The sequence below is a fragment of the Papilio polytes genome, unplaced genomic scaffold (genome assembly GCF_000836215.1).
Source record: "Papilio polytes unplaced genomic scaffold, Ppol_1.0 DF823912.1, whole genome shotgun sequence".
Lineage (NCBI taxonomy): Eukaryota > Metazoa > Arthropoda > Insecta > Lepidoptera > Papilionidae > Papilio > Papilio polytes.
The window spans coordinates 1005547-1022325 of NW_013525292.1; the positions used below are offsets into that span (position 1 = coordinate 1005547).

The 16779-nt window shown below is 37.6% G+C and overlaps 1 protein-coding gene across 1 annotated transcript; it reads left to right on the forward strand.

Annotated features, from left to right (window-relative positions):
* The first annotated feature begins 3735 nt into the window (after positions 1 to 3735).
* Positions 3736 to 16394, forward strand: LOC106102751 (cadherin-related family member 2-like). The gene is made up of 35 exons (XM_013282321.1): positions 3736 to 3896; positions 4568 to 4673; positions 4767 to 4838; positions 5284 to 5442; positions 5528 to 5633; positions 6056 to 6203; positions 6554 to 6790; positions 7011 to 7209; positions 7288 to 7574; positions 7675 to 7848; positions 8135 to 8328; positions 8540 to 8657; positions 8736 to 8837; positions 9055 to 9224; positions 9589 to 9767; positions 10244 to 10418; positions 10700 to 10901; positions 10973 to 11114; positions 11507 to 11698; positions 11784 to 11905; positions 12052 to 12270; positions 12341 to 12466; positions 12563 to 12683; positions 12866 to 12963; positions 13036 to 13168; positions 13243 to 13347; positions 13561 to 13730; positions 13824 to 13922; positions 14233 to 14425; positions 14717 to 14826; positions 14950 to 15107; positions 15444 to 15650; positions 15737 to 15901; positions 15989 to 16103; positions 16264 to 16394. Exons 2-35 carry the CDS (start codon positions 4595 to 4597, stop codon positions 16354 to 16356), a joined length of 5169 nt encoding a protein of 1722 aa, XP_013137775.1. The 5' UTR covers positions 3736 to 3896; positions 4568 to 4594; the 3' UTR covers positions 16357 to 16394.
* The last annotated feature ends 385 nt before the right edge of the window (positions 16395 to 16779 follow it).

Here is a 16779-nt window from a genome sequence, read left to right on the forward strand (position 1 = left end):
CCTCGAGCTGCGGCAGGCCTGCCCGGCCCGGCTTTTGCACGCACATCACTACCCACAAAACGATTACTTGATCAAGTATTAATACAAGGGATAGGATATGACTTTATAGGAGTAACTAGTAAGAAAGATAAGTGGAGGGGATTATCAGTTTTAACTGTAGAAGTATATCGATATGTTTAGCTGTGTGTATGCAACCCATGCAATTATAATTGTACAGTCAACTGCACAAATACTTTACTGTACATATACAAAACTTCAGAAACCCGTGAGCTTCGGTTTCAAAAATAGAGTTATCCGTCCCCAATGTTTGTTCACAGTCGGGAGGATACGGACAGTCGCGCATACATGTTTTTGAGACCGAAAACATGTACAAGTTTCCAGACACATTTATGCAGCTGATTGTACATAAGTTACGAGTAGGTAGCTACATTAATATTGTGATGTAAATACGTGCACTTTCGCGATCTGCATTGATTAAAGAATCTAAAGGTTATACCAGTTATCGTGTGACACGGATGCACTGGTTATTAACTTATTTATAACACTTATTGCTTTTATATATGCTATCTTTTATTGAAATAACTAAGGAAAAAATATTAAAGTTTTGAAAAAAAAAAAGGAAAATATTAATAGAAATCATTTGAAACCTGTAGAAATTAAGTTTGTACCGAAAATAGGTTTCCTTACACCTAGATAAGTGAAAATGGATTTTAGGCACTAAATCTAGCTAGATGAATATATGAATTTAGTTTCCAAGCCTTGGTCAAAATGTAATAGTTTATATAATATTTTAACAACCAAACAAATAATTTTCTCTAACAAACATACCCTCAGCTGGTTCTCCAAGACTATTACTGACAGCTTTTAAATATTCCTCCGCTCTTTTATTAATCGTACCTCTTTTTCTTCTATTTAATCCCACAGTACATCTACCGTTAAATGTTTTGCTATAAACTTCCCCATTTCCCGCCATTTTGCTCGTTAACTTTATCCTTGCTGGATATTCGAACATTGAAAATGAAAAAAAAAGTTGTCTATGATACGCGATGGCGTGGTATTCGCACCTCAGGCACCCCAATAACTGATTCTGCCACGCCGGTGCAGGGTGACATATTCAAAAGGTTATCAAAAAGTTTTAAATACATATTAATCAATATTTTTTGTTTTATTATTGACGAAATACTTATCGAGGCCGCGTGTATAAACAAAAATATGTGTTTCGTATACGTCTGGGCTTTAAATGTAAATAATAAATTTGCCTAAAATCTAAACGAAGATTCTTGCTAAGATAAGGTATCCCTTATACATGTTAATATTTCAATAACTCCAGGTAAGGTCTATGGTTTACAACAGTGGAATGGTGGGAATAGAACCTACGATAGGAGGCAATTGATGCTTAAAATATTGACGGTATAAAATTGACGATTTTTATGCGTGGGTCCTCGCTGCCGTACGATAAAGAGTAAGAAATTGCTCAAACATTAAACAAAACTGTTCGGTAGTGATCATACGAAAATATTCCATTTATGCATATCCGATGCATAGGTTAGAAATAGTTACCTATGGAATATTACTCTTAAATGACATAAACAGCTACTTAAACTTTTATAGTGTTTAACGACTTCTTTGTACACAGAGTGAATATATTCCGACAGTAAAACACCAACTACCCACCACGGATGTAACGAAAATATTTGAGATACAAATGATCCCTTGACCCCGGGCTGTTTGGAGGTGATCGTAACATTTATATAACGCCATATTTTTGTAAAATGCTGAAAAATAAACTAACTACAGTTACATAGTAATCAGTCGGAGCTTACCGACGTACTAGATTGGATGTAATACTAACTAATATTACAAATGCGAAAGTTTAGATGGATGGATGGATGTTTGTTAGAGTTTGTAGCCTAAACGACTGAACGGATTTCGATGCAATTTGGTATAGATGTAGAGGATAGTCTGGAAGAACACTTAGGCTACTCACGTTTGTTTTTTTTTAGTTCCACGCGGACGGAGTCGCGGGCGAAAGCTAGTTAGCAATACTTAACACAAAATCAATGTTTGTTTAAATTTTATAACAATAACAATTTTATATCGTTATAAATATTTACAATAATACTGGTAAAGAAAACAAAGTAGTTAGCTAAAGGAATAAAAACTTACTTGTCCGGTACAAAGTTATTTTGTAAGTACGGCGGAGGGCTTCCAGTGACAATCTGCTTTAGACTGAGATGTGCGCGCCAAAGCGCATCCAAAGGTCGCAATACCCCGTTACTATGGAGTGACACGGACCTCGTGTGATGCGATATTTTCATAAAAACTTTTGCTATAACTGAATGATCAATTATTCCGTAAATGACAACTGCATGCACATTCATGCAAATAATGCAGCAGAAGCCACTAAAGTTTATAAATTTAGTTTGTAACTATGGTTTTTAATGCTATAATAGAGAGGATTACTTGATGTATTCAGAGGAACATAACTATCGAGTAAAATGAAAATCTCATTGTTACTGTGCAATGTGCAGCCAGTAGCAAATAAAGTTTTATTTTTCATGAAAAATTTAATATAATTGGTCCTGTTGGTTTCCATTATTTTTTTAAATGTTCATATCGTATTCATTGATTTTAAAAGATGTCCAAATCACTCTTGTGTCAGTGATTTATCGGCAATAAATAGCCGGAGTCCGTCGTAGGAAAACAGTTGACCGTCGATAAGGAAGATAACGCCATTACCGGACTGAGTTTACACAGACATACTCAAATATACACAAATAGATATTAGGCTAGTAGTAACAAAGTGCTCAATAACATTGCCTACGATTTAACGTAATGGCGTCAGCACATTTTTTCAGCAATTTAACATTTCTCACACTTCTCTCATTCTATTCAATTCCTAGTGACATTTCCCTTTTACTACCAGTATCGCTCTTTGCGAGAACTAACGCTCTGGGTGAATTCTACGCCTCCTTTATACCACTTAGTGGGGATTGGAAAATAAACAGGTTTATTCGACACTATTATTTTAAGCTGGATAGCTTTTCTATCCAGCACCCTGGGCGACCTGACAGTTGCAGTCTTGTTACAAGATATTTTCTTTTCCCCTACTAGTAAATGAGATGTACCACTACGTTAAGCATTTGTTTGCAAAACTTTTTCAGTCACATAGACTAGTCTAGTTTATCTAATGTATTATCAAATTCGATATTTTATAACCTGAAAAATGCATTAAAATAGGACTCAGATATTCTTTAACTGAAGTCGCGAATTCAACAAAGCCAAGGTCGTTTTAAAGCGATTGGGTTCGCAATGTCTATGGTATTTGTATGTCATATCGGGAATTATTCACCGATTAAATCCAATTGTGTTTGTAGATAACGATATCATATCTATTTAAGCATTTTTATAGAACCTAGGTTACGTTTACACTAACACATTAAATTAAAACAAAGATTTTGTTTAACGGAAACATGATTTTTGGTGAATTTGAGAAAATCCTTATATTGTATCTTTGATTACGTAACATTGATTATGTTGACTCGTAAATCTTTAGTTTACTAGTTTCCAAAATTTTTAAATGTTCGAATGTCAATTTTAAAATGCAAGTTTGAAGGTTATTTTTTGCTGTATTATCTAGAGTAATGTTCTGTTATTATAATGCGTTTTGATTATGCTCAATATATACGTAGCTTTAGAATTTATTATAATAAATAATCTACAATCAGTAATAATCTAATCAAGTCTAACAGTAGGTGCAGAATCCAAAAGTAGTTATGTTCACAGTTTGAAAAGAGGACCCTTTTTGCCGCCATATTGTTTTTCATTGTTTATTTGCGTGTTTTTGTTAATTCAGTGTGTTGTTTAGTACCAAGTGGATTATTCTATTTTCTCAGGTAGTTTATTTCTTTTATGCTGTACTTAACCGTTTTTTATTTTTTTAGAACAGTATTTTACTCAAAGAAGTATCTTTAGTTTGAAATATCGTTACAAGAATAGTACGCAATAATTACGAAAAGCGATTTCTACAGTTATTTCTTCTTTAGTACGATATGTTTCTCTGAGTAACACATTTCATTTTGAAAATTAAAACTTCAACCCAAAGGAAGCCTAAGAGGAAGCTGAAGGGCCACTTATGTTTTTGTACAGCTGTTCAGTGTTAGTAAAGCTATGGCCATCATCCAAGGTCTGGGTTACCGTTTAAAACTTTCGACATATTTCGTGACGTCATATCTTATCAAAATGTGATTGAAAAATAACTCGGAAAACCCTTGTAAAATTTTAAAGGAAAATACATTATTGATTACTTATTTAGCAAATTATTATTTGTTATTGCTTAAATAATAGGTTGTTAATTACCTATGATATTACGTTGGAATGAATCTAATATTTAAATTGAAGAAAATAAGCATAGCTTTAATGCTAATAATTCAAAAAAAGTGTCGTTACTCATGTAACAATAACATGGAATTGGGTAGACTACTGATTTCAATCCATAGATCTCTCTCATAAGGGTATTGTCTTCATAATTATATCTTGTTTCTTTATTAATTTAAAAAATGTTTAGTATAGCGGAGACTGTATATCATGCGAGATGGGCGGGGATGTACGAGCAGCTGGGACGTTGCTAACACTGTTAATGCTTCTTGATGTTTCTCTCGTCTTCTGTCAACGTAAGTTTGTTATTTCTTCATGAAAATGGCATGTATTTGTCTCGTTAATTCCATGATTTAACGATCTTCATGTTACACAATTCGTTTTTTCAGAAAGATGCTCGTATATGACAAGTATACCACGCGAACCCAAACCTGATGATCTGCCTGAACTCAATTTTGATGGTAAGATATCTTATCTTACTTCTTACTAATATTATAAATGTGAAAGTTTAGATGGATAGATGGATTGATGTTTGTTAGAGTTTGAAGCATAAACGGCTAAACGGATCTGGATGAAATTTGGCACAGATGTAAAGCATATTCTGGAAGAACACATAGACTACTTACTTTTAATTTTTTTAATACCACGCAGACGGAGTCGCGGGTGAAACATAGTGCTTCATATTTCATCTCCCTTACTTTTTACTACTGCCGTAGGGTTAACGCGGCGAGTTTTCGTCCTCCAAATAACTCTATCTTTCATCTCAGTCAGCACTCCTTTCTTCATCATGTCACCTTTTCGCAATCCATCCATATTCTTCATATTTGTACATCAATATTGTCATTTTAAATTTTAGTAGTTGTTTTCTTAAAGCTTCATTTAACATTTTGATTATGATGTATGTAGGTGTACCATTTGGAGAAAGACCGTTCACTCCAGGCCCGGAGCGCGATGACGTGTGCATGGACGATTACTTCCCCAATATGCCTACCACTGGCACACAGATCATCTATATGGACGAAGAGATTGAAGGAGAAGTGCCCATCGCTGTTATAAATTATAATGGTAAAATTGTCGATGAGTATATAAATAATAGTTATACCTAATTATTGCGAAGGACTATACTGAGATCTTTGCGTGTTTTCTCCAGGTACTCAAGAGCCGTACATTGCGTCTTTCATGTCTGGTTCCTTCAATCTGCTTGGCCCTGCAATACGAAAGGAAGATGACAAATGGTTCCTATACATCACACAACGGTATTTAAATCATCATCATGCCTTATTTTACTTAAAGCTGTCGCTCCTCTATTTTGTTCTGCTGAAATTGCTCTAAGAGCATCCGCATACTTTTGACTAAACTGTTACACAGCTGTTGTGCGATTGTCGATTGTTTTGCAGCCAATTCAACTGTTTAGTCACGACTGAAAATCGAGTAGTCTGCTCACATCAGATTAAACAGTTCGGCGATAGTTTTATTTCAGGTGTGCGCAGGCTTTAATAACTTTTTTTGCAACTTCACGGACGTTATCCGTTACTTTTCTCATCTATGATAAATGTAACATTATTTTTTATAATATAAGATAGCAAACAAGCAAGCGGCCACGTGAATCCACCAAAATGGAAAGCGACCGCAATTGGACATCCGCAATTGCAGATTATTATTTAGGGTTATGTTGCAGACAAGATTACGAGACGCCGGGTATGCAGCGGTACATGTTCAACGTGCGGGTAGACGGTGAGCCGCTGATCGCTGGCGTCACTCTGCAGATTGTCAACATTGACGACAACGATCCTATCATACAGGCCTTCGATGCTTGTCAAGTGCCAGTGAGTTACCTAGACCTTTCACACCACACCTTTCATACCATTTACACGTTACATGCTTTAGTGACAACGATTCGAGTCGCCAAGTTCACCGAATACTAAAACGAATCTAAACACTTTGCTTTTTCAGTACGCTTAAAATCTACAGAGGTATAAAAATTTTTAATGAATATGGCTTAAATGTCGCCTTGTCATTTAAAACGATACTACACAACTTGATGTCGTTTCATTTTCGGTCGTAAACGTGTTAAAATTTGCTCTGATTCTACCTCTTTGTGAAAGTTGTGACAATCTTGCATCCAAAGTAATCAGTTAAAGATCTTATTATAATTGAATACTTTTAAAATTTCCAGGAGTTGGGTGATCCAGGTCTAACAGAGTGCGTCTATCAAGTGACAGACGCGGATGGTGAGATCAGCACCAGGTTTATGACGTTCGAAATCGACAGTGATAGGGGAGACGAGAAGATCTTCTTTATACAAGGAGACAACATACAGAACGAGTGGTACAGGATGACGATGACTGTGGGACTTAATACCTCCCTTAACTTCGAGACAAACGCCCTTCATGTGTTTAGAGTTACTGCTTACGTAAGTTGTTTTATTTAAATGCCCTTGCTCTTAACTGCTGACGCAATTATAACAATATTGGCTGATTTATGACGAAGTTTTAAAGCAATTCAAATCAATATTAGAAATTATTACTGCACATTATTTCTTGGTAAAAAAAATTTCGACTTCATAAATATCTTGATAATCGTTCACTTACAGTAATTGATTTAACTTTGAGTACACATAATGTTGGTTTTAGGATTCCCTTCCCAACAGCCACACTGTTACACTGATGGTGCAAGTAGTGAACGTGGAACACCGGCCGCCAAGATGGATAGAGATCTTTGCGGTCCAGCAGTTCGACGAAAAGACCGAACAGAAATTCAACGTGCTTGCGATAGACGGAGATACTGGTATCAATAGACCGATATACTACAGAATAGAGACTGACCCAGAAGGTATATACGGTTTTTGGTTATACAAATGTATCTTTGTGGATATCACATACAAAGTTCATTGTCATTTGTTATTTCCAGACACATTCTTCAATATAACAACAATAGAAGGTGGAAGAGAAGGTGCGGTCTTTCATGTATCTCCAATAGACCGAGATGAGCTTCAGAGGGAGGTCTTCCAGCTGTCTATCATTGCATATAAAGAGAATAATGAAAGCCTCTATGTGGTATCTAATGTCGTCATCATCGTTAATGACATTAATGACCAAAGACCGGAGCCATTATTCAAAGAATACTCCATAGATATTATGGAAGAGACGCCTATGACACTGAATATCGAACATCTTGGCTTTCATGATAGAGACTTGGTGAGTAGACTTCTTATTCAGATAGAGTTCATTTTGATATAGCCTTCTTCATGGTTTTTGGTTCAGAAGAACGTGTAGTAAAGTTATTTCCTACGTATAGGGTCAAAATGCACAATACAGTGTGCATCTCGAGAGCGTGTTTCCACCGGATGCGGCGAAGGCTTTCTACATAGCCCCAGAAGTCGGCTACCAGAAGCAGGAGTTCATCATGGGCACCCTCAACCATTCTATGCTGGACTATGAAGTGCCTGAGTATCAAAATATCACTCTTAAGGTATCACAATATTTACTGATATTTAACTGTAAAAGGTACACTATAAACTAATGATTATAGTAGTAAAGTAGCTAATATTGCAGCAAAATTAAATTCTTAGTACAATACTCTTCCTTTCCACTCCACAATCGTTCAGTTATCTAACTGAAGTTAGAGTAACGAAGTGATGGCAGTCAATGAGATTCAAGGGTTGGTTTCTATCAGCAACATCTTGTCCATGTTCTTTAACTATCTTAAAAATCCTTACAAAGTATACTTGACTGTTACTCCCTTCTTCCAATAAAAGGTGATAGCGACCGACCTTAACAGAACTGATTTCGTGGGCGTCGCCACAGTCTATATCAACCTGATCAACTGGAACGATGAGGAGCCGATCTTCGAGCAGGACACGCAGACTGTCACCTTCAACGAGACTGAGGGTAGTGGCTTTTATGTCGCCACTGTGCTTGCGAAAGACAGGGATATTGATGATAGAGTTGTGTAAGTAATTTCAAGTTAGCCATTCAAACATCGACAACTATCATTTCAAATCAGACGAACTTAATCCAAACAGTTTTCGAGATTTACATCATAGTTAGATGACAAAAATTGACCAATTGATGACTACGAGTACCAGTACATTAAATACTAAAATAATTGAAAGTAATAGTTTAAATGGACAAGTTGATGGTATGATGTTTTTTGTTACTAGTCACTCGCTAATGGGCAACGCAGGACAATTCCTTAACATCGACGACGCGACTGGAGCGATCCACGTGGCCGTCGATGATACCTTTGATTATCATAGACAAAGCGAACTGTTTGTACAGGTAAATGCTTTTCGAAAAAAATAGTGTTTACCTACTTTCCTAGATATTTCATGGAACATGTGTTATTTCTGTACCCAGGTGCGAGCGGATGACACTCTAGGCGAGCCATACCACACGGCTACTTCGCAATTAATCATTCGCCTTATTGACATCAACAATACGCCGCCCAGTTTACGATTGGTAAGTAAAAATTTACTTACTTGTCTTATAATACCTATAATCAACTTCTCTTCTTTCCTGCCTTCTTTTCCCTCCTTCCGCCCTGCTTTTTCATTTTAAAGCCGTCCTCAAATAGCACCAAAAAAATTGCAATTTTATTTCACAATATTTTGATGATAAAAATGTAATTTATAGAAACGTTAGTCCTAAATAATTCTAATCAGCTCTTTGCATTCAGCCTCGTGGTAGTCCTCGTATAGAAGAGAACGTCCCCGAAGGCACAGAGATCACCCGCGAGATACAAGCAACAGATCCGGACAGCACCGCGGAGCTGCGCTTTGAGATAGACTGGACCACTTCGTATGCGACCAAGCAGGGCAGGGAAACTGATGCCAGAGAGTACCACAAGTATGATCCAGACTCATTTAGAGTGGGCGCACACCTTCGACTAAACGATTGCCGATTGTTTTGAAGATAACTGTTTAGTTGCACAAATAAATCGAGTAGTGAGCGCACGTCCATATAAGCTCATAGCAATCAAAGCGAAACTAAACAGTTGTGCAATAATATAGACAAAGATGTGGGCGCGCTCTGACTCTCGTAATATTTGACTACAAATTGAGTAATCTACACATCATGTTCATCAAATCCAATCAGAATCAATTAATCCGAATTTAAAATGGACCTATCCATGATGAACTAAATTTATACTAAATAAGTTAAGAATTTGAGTAAGACAAGATTTTTATTAATAAGCATACTTTTCCAATAGTTGTGTAGCAATCGAGACATTATACCCTGACGAGAGTGTGCGCGGCGTGGCGCGCGGCCGCGTGGTGGTGCGCGAGATCAGGCATAACGTCACCATCGACTTTGAGGAGTTCGAGGTTCTTTACTTGACTATCAGAGTGCGTGACATTAACACCGAGATTGGAGCCGATTACGATGAATGTACGTCACTAATAATGATTTTTTTTAATCATTACCAGCTCACTATACGTCCCCACTAAGGAGCTCGGAGCCTACCCTAAATAAGGGGTTACTAGGCCATAGTCAATCACGATGGCCCACTTCTTGACTTGGTTGAATTTACATATCTTTAAATTTCTTCGCCACTATGTGCTGGTTGTTTTCCTTCACCGTAAGAACGGCGATAAACTATGTACATATGAAATTCATAAATCGAAAATTACATTGGTAAATGGCGGGATTCAAACCCGTAGATTACAAGTCAAGTCCTTAAACCCCTGAGCCACCGATGCTCAGATATTTGTAAAATTATAAGTAATTTCTTTCTAAGTCGACTAGGATTGATTGCTTTCGATAAGGGTCATTGCTTTACAATAATCCAAAAACATCTGAAAAATACCAACACGGTTACATATGATAGATTTACGATCACGTCATTAACAAACTAAATATTTCAGTGACATTCACAATAATCATAGTGGACATGAACGACAATCCGCCAGTCTGGTCTGAGAATACCCTCACACAGGAATTCAGAGTTCGCGAGAACTCGGGCACGGGCATTGTTATTGGCTCAGTGCTGGCCACCGATATTGATGGACCACTCTACAATCAAGTCCGATACACTATTATGTATGTATAATCTTACTTCTTACTAATAACTATTATGAATGCGAAAGTTTAGATGGATGGATGGATGTTTGTTAGAATTTTTAGCCTAAACGGCTGAATGGATCTCGATGAAATTTGGCATATACATAGAGGATAGTAGGGAAGAAATAGGCTACTCACTTTTGTTTTTTTAATTGCACGCGAACGGAGTCGCGGGAGAAGTGTAGTCCTTCCATATTTCCATCAAATCAACCATTCTTCTTTTATCTTTTGTATAATATTTAAGTTATAAAATCCTTTAGGCCACGAAACAATACACTCGAAGATCTCGTGAAGATAGATTTCTATACGGGGCAGTTGACAGTGGATAAGCCGGGAGCCATCGATGCCGACATCCCTCCTACACAATTCCTGTATTACACGATCGTAGCCAGCGATCGATGCTACGAAATTAACGAAGACGATTGTCCCCCAGACGACACTTACTGGGAAACCGAGGGCGATGTAAGTAATACCTTAGGTAATAGACCAGATTAAACAAAAGTAGGTAGGAAGCTTAATTATCCATTTTCCAGATCAAAATCTACATTATTGACACTAACAACAAGACACCACGCGCGGAAACCGAGGAGTTTGACGTCGTTGTATACGTGTATGAGAATGCCACTTCCGGTGATGACATCGTGTATCTCATGTCAAGTGATGATGACAGAGACGGTGAGATTCTAACCAAAACATTTAATTTTTTTTTATATTATAAGTGGCAAAGGTGTGTGCAACCACCTGATTTCGCCGAGAAAACGAAAAGCTATGTATATATAAGCATACATCCGCAATACCCTTGATCAACGAAGGAGACGCACATAAAGAGCATAATTCCCCTTCCGATGCGTCTCCTCCACCGTCATATTCACATTTCAATCCTTTCCCTATAAGAAAATGGTGGGAAAGGAAATAAATTAAAAACAGACCTCCGAGAACTGATCTCAGAGAGAGAAGATAACGAAAGATAGTTAAATTTAGTTTAGAAGACAGAGCAAATATTACTATTTGATTCTTTCCCTTGAATCTTTTCAGCAGTAAATACAATTTTATCGTTATTATCACAGAAATGTACAATACGGTGCGGTATCAGATCAACTACGGTGTGAATGTGCGCCTGCGCAGCTTTTTCTCGGTGGACCTGGACAGCGGAAGGCTGTACGTAAACTACACCACGGAGGAGACGCTGGACCGCGATGGAGACGAGCCTATGCATACAATATTCTTAAACCTTATTGACAACTTCTATTCCGAAGGAGGTATGAATAGTTACATTACGTTACAATAGTATATTAATTCTTGGATCATGTTAATTTAAATTTTAAACGAATCAATCAATTTCAGATGGCAACAGGAACCAAAACACGACGACAGTAGAAGTCATATTACTGGACGTAAACGATAATGCCCCTGAACTGCCTGAACCTCATGAACTCTCCTGGTCCGTGCTGGAGAATCTCACAGAGGTAACTAAATATATTGCATCATATTATAAGATCAAATTTACTGAAATGCCAAGTATGATTTGTAGGATGACATTAGTATTGTGTATTTTCGCTTCTTCATGACTCCAGCCAATTCAGGTCACGTCTTAACCAAACCTGTTATATAGGGCATCCGCTTAGAGCCTCACATCTACGCACCAGACCGAGATGAACCGGACACCGACAACTCACGTGTCGGATACGACATCCTCAACCTGACACTCACCGACCGCGACCTGACCCTGCCCAGACTCTTCAACATGATACAGATACAGAACGTCACAGGCGAGCTGGAGACCGCCATGGACTTGAAGGGATACTGGGGAACGTACTCTATACATATACTGGTGAGTTCGTATTTTAATGCTCTGCTTCTATTTTCAACAATAACAACCATAATTTGTGCTATCTCTGCAGGCGTTTGATTATGGCCATCCTCCACAAAGCTCCGATGAGCACTACGAGCTCGTAATCAGACCATACAACTTCCACGATCCGGTTTTCTTGTTCCCACAACATGCTTCCATTGTTAGACTCGCGAGGGTAAGTGGTTTAAACATTACAGAAATAACAGAACACCATTATAATGACTGAATCAAGTATATTAATACATTTTTTCTTTATTTTGATGGTTTTCAGGAACGAGCCATGGTAAACGGTATGTTGGTGATGGTGAACGGAGAATTCCTGCATCGCGTCGCAGCGACTGATGAAGACGGACTCCATGCCGGCATTGTCACCTTCTCTGTCGTCGGGAACGGTAGGATTTAAATTTTAAATCTTCCCAATAGCCCATAACTTTTTAATTTGTTCAAGTCTCCGTTCTACCTCAGAAACGCCAAAAGAATCTTTAACAGAAATCTTTGCACTTGATGCTCTAAAAATCTAATGAATTCTTTATCAATTAGAGTAATTTTATTAAAATTTGAATCAAATTTACAGCGGAGGCCGAGAATCATTTCCATGTGGTGAACGATGGCGAGAACTCGGGCACTTTGATGCTGAAGCAACTCTTCACTGAAGACACTAAAGAGTTTCAAGTACATTTATTAACATAAATGTGAATTTACACAAAGAGGGTATTCCTTTATATTTAGTATATTAATTTGTAGGTGACTGTCCGCGCTACAGATGGCGGCACAGAACCAGGTCCGCTGTTCACAGACTCCACGCTGAACATAATATTTGTACCCACACAAGGCGAGCCAGTATTCTCCGTCAATACAGCGCATGTTACTTTCTTTGGTACGTAATCAGTAGTTAAGAAGATGTCAACCTTTCTTAAACATTTGTGGTTTAATGTCTTTTTTATTTTTTAGAAAAAGAGGTAGGCTTGGAAGAAAGTCAACGATTGCCTTTAGCAGAAGACCCAAAGAATTATCGCTGTACCGATGATTGCCATGTCATTTATTACAGGATTATCGGTAAGTATTTACATTAGATGGAAAAAAATGAATTTTCGTGTAACTATTAAATGTATCTCAGCTAAAGTGCTAAATCGATATGAATTAACCTTTTTGCTGCGGTAACAAACCATAGCGAGATCTATTTCGATCTCAACGCCATCTAGTGAGTTGATTTGTAAACATATTTTTTTTAAATGAGTCATATAATAACAAAATATTGTTCATCATCAGATGGCAATCAGGGTGGCCACTTCCAGCTTAATGCCCAGGACAATGTCTTACGCGTTGTGCGAGAGTTGGATCGCAACAGCAGCGTAGAGCACACGCTGCTTGTGGCCGCCTCTAACTCCCCTACAGGAGGGTCTATACTTACTGGTTCCACACTCACAGTCACTATTACAGTAAGTGAGAATCTGTAATCATCTAAATTTAACTGACCTTTATTCACGTTCTCATTTAAATTCATATTGTCATGTTAATAATTCAATTTGAAGGTAAGAGAAGCAAATCCTCGACCTATTTTCGTGCGTTCGCTTTATACTGCGGGGATTTCCACTTTGGACACCATCAATAGAGAATTGCTCACCCTACAAGTAAGTACTTGCATATATTTTATTCCAAGGTCATTTAAAAGTTAATGATTAATTTAATTCATAACGATTGCAATTGTGACAATAATCATATCATCATATTATAAATGCGAAAGTTTAGATGGGTGTTTGTTAGAGTTTGTAGCTTAAACGGCTGAACGGATTTCGATGAAATTTGGTACAGATGTAGAGGTTAGTCTGGAAGAACACATAGGCTACTCACTTTTTTTTAATTCCACGTGAACGGAGTAGCGGGCGAAAGTTAGTCAGATCTAAAACTTAGATACACTAAAATGCCAAAGTACCTCGACAGGCGACACATTCTGAAGGTGCCGCAATCACCTACGTGATTCTGAACGAGACGATGCAAGTAGACCCGAGTCTGGAAGCAGTGAGGGCGACAGCGTTCTTACTGAACCCTACAACTGGCGTTTTAACACTGAACATGCAGCCGACAGTCTCCATGCATGGCATGTTCCAGTTTCAAGTCCTCGCCAGAGACACTGGTAAGAAAATCTCATATATGCTAATATAATATAACGTAAACACACACTACTTTGTGGCGTAGGATGTGAGCAATCACAGCATATTTTTAAATAATCCTCTTTTTTAATAAAAATCCCTACACTTACCTACGTCACGCTTTAGGTTATATGTTATTACGCTATTAAACTTAGAGGGTAAATTGATTGGATAAAAACCCCAAATGTGGGAAAGAGACCATAAGCTACGAGCTACCAACATCACGGAAGCAAACCGCACGGAAACAGTTAGTTTCTAAATATGTTTCTTTGCAGCTGAAGCCACAGATACAACGAATGTGAAGATCTATTTGATCTCATCAATGAATCGAGTGTTCTTCATCTTTGTCAATACAATGGAGCAAATTGCGAAAAATAAAGATTTTGTAAGTCGCCTTTTCACTAGTATCTCCAGTCAGACTTTTTATATCTCGATGAAATCTTTTAATTATTTACCATTAATTGCTAGACGAGAGAATTCGTTCTTTATATCTCTTTGGTACTTCTAGATAGCGCAGACGTTCGGCATAGGGTTCAACATGACGTGCAACGTGGACCAGGTGGTGCCGGCCACTGAGAGCAGCGGCGTCGCGCGCGACGACCTCACCGAGGTGCGCGCGCATTTCATACGAGACAACGCGCCGGTCACCACTGACGTCATCGAGGAGTCAGTATACTTATTTAATTTGTACTAAGTGACAAATAAGAGTGACGTTTTGTTTCCAATCTATTCTGAGACTAACTCTTGCCCGCGACTCCAACCGCTAAAATTAACTTAGTAATGGACCATGTGTTTTTCTAAACTATGATTTACGTCTGTGTTAATATTTTATCAAAATCTGTTAAGCCTTTCTGGAGACAACTTCTATCAAAACATCCATCAATCTAAACATTCGCATTTATATAAAACGATATCGAATGATCACGTTAGCTCTCGAAAGTTTTTTATTTTGGACTCGATGGCGCTAGTGTGCAAACTTTATATAAACTGTTTTATCCACAGACTGCGTAGTGACACCACACTTTTACGGACAGTGCAGACGACACTGAACACGGAGCTTCTTGTGCTGCGGGACCTGGTGACTGGAGACAGTCCCACGCTGACGCCCGCCGCCGGCCGCAACGCGGTCTACGTGCTCGCCGCACTCTGCGCTCTACTTGCCTTGATATGCTTTGTATTGCTAATCACATTTGTCGTCAAGAGTCGCGCGTAAGTAATTATTTAATGAAAAAAACTTGCCAATTCATAGAAATTATCACAATAATATTAAACATACTTTTGTGTAACTATTTTAGGCTAAAACGTCGTCTAGAAGCATTGTCGATGACAAAGTACGGCTCGCAAGACTCGGGGTTAAACCGCGCAGGGCTGGCAGCTCCCGGTACTAACAAACACGCCACCGAAGGGTCCAATCCTATCTGGAATGAGGCTATCAAAGCCCCTGATTTTGACGCTATCAGGTAACGTCACTTCTTTTTCACTCAACTTGAATGTGGCATTTACTTTTCAACGTTAAATATTTACTTTACATAATGAATTACTTTCAGCGGAGACTCTGACGATTCAGACCTTATTGGTATCGAAAACTTGCCGCAATTCAGAGACGACTATTTCCCGCCGGAGAGCAGCTCTATGCGAGATGTCGACGTCGGCGATAACAAAGTATTAATTACAATTTGATTATTTTATATGGGCATAATGACCATATAGTTTAAATACCAGTATTAAGTGGGCATTCCATTATTTTGAATACGTTTTTTTAGCAATCTGTACAATTTACGTCTATACATAATTATGATGGTACAAATATTTTTTGTTTCAGAGGAAGGATAGTATTGCAAATCATAGCAACAATTTCCAGTTTAATGCAACTCCCTTCAGTCCGGAGTTTGCCAATGACTTTAAACGACTATAAAAACATAAGATTATGATAAAACATTGATCATATTTTTAATTAATTATATAAGTGTGATATTAAAAATTAAGTATTTAATCTTATAACTATATTTATATTAAATTCAATATATGCTTATTCTTAATTTGTGTTTTTTCTACTCTCCTGAACTTTGCTAATTTTTTTATACACTCAATATTTATAATAGGCTGGGGAAAAGGCAACCTATTGTTACCACGTGAATGTATGATATCGGTTACATAACATCTCTTTCGTAGAAGTATTGACCTGTATTGATGAACAACTCTGGTAATTGATTCAATTTGATGCTAATTTTGACAGGAAGTTAAAGACATGGTATTGGTTAATGCTACGTTGGACAACATATACTACGTCTCTTTTTGGTAAATTTTAGCCATTTGGTCCATTTTTTATTCGTCCGTT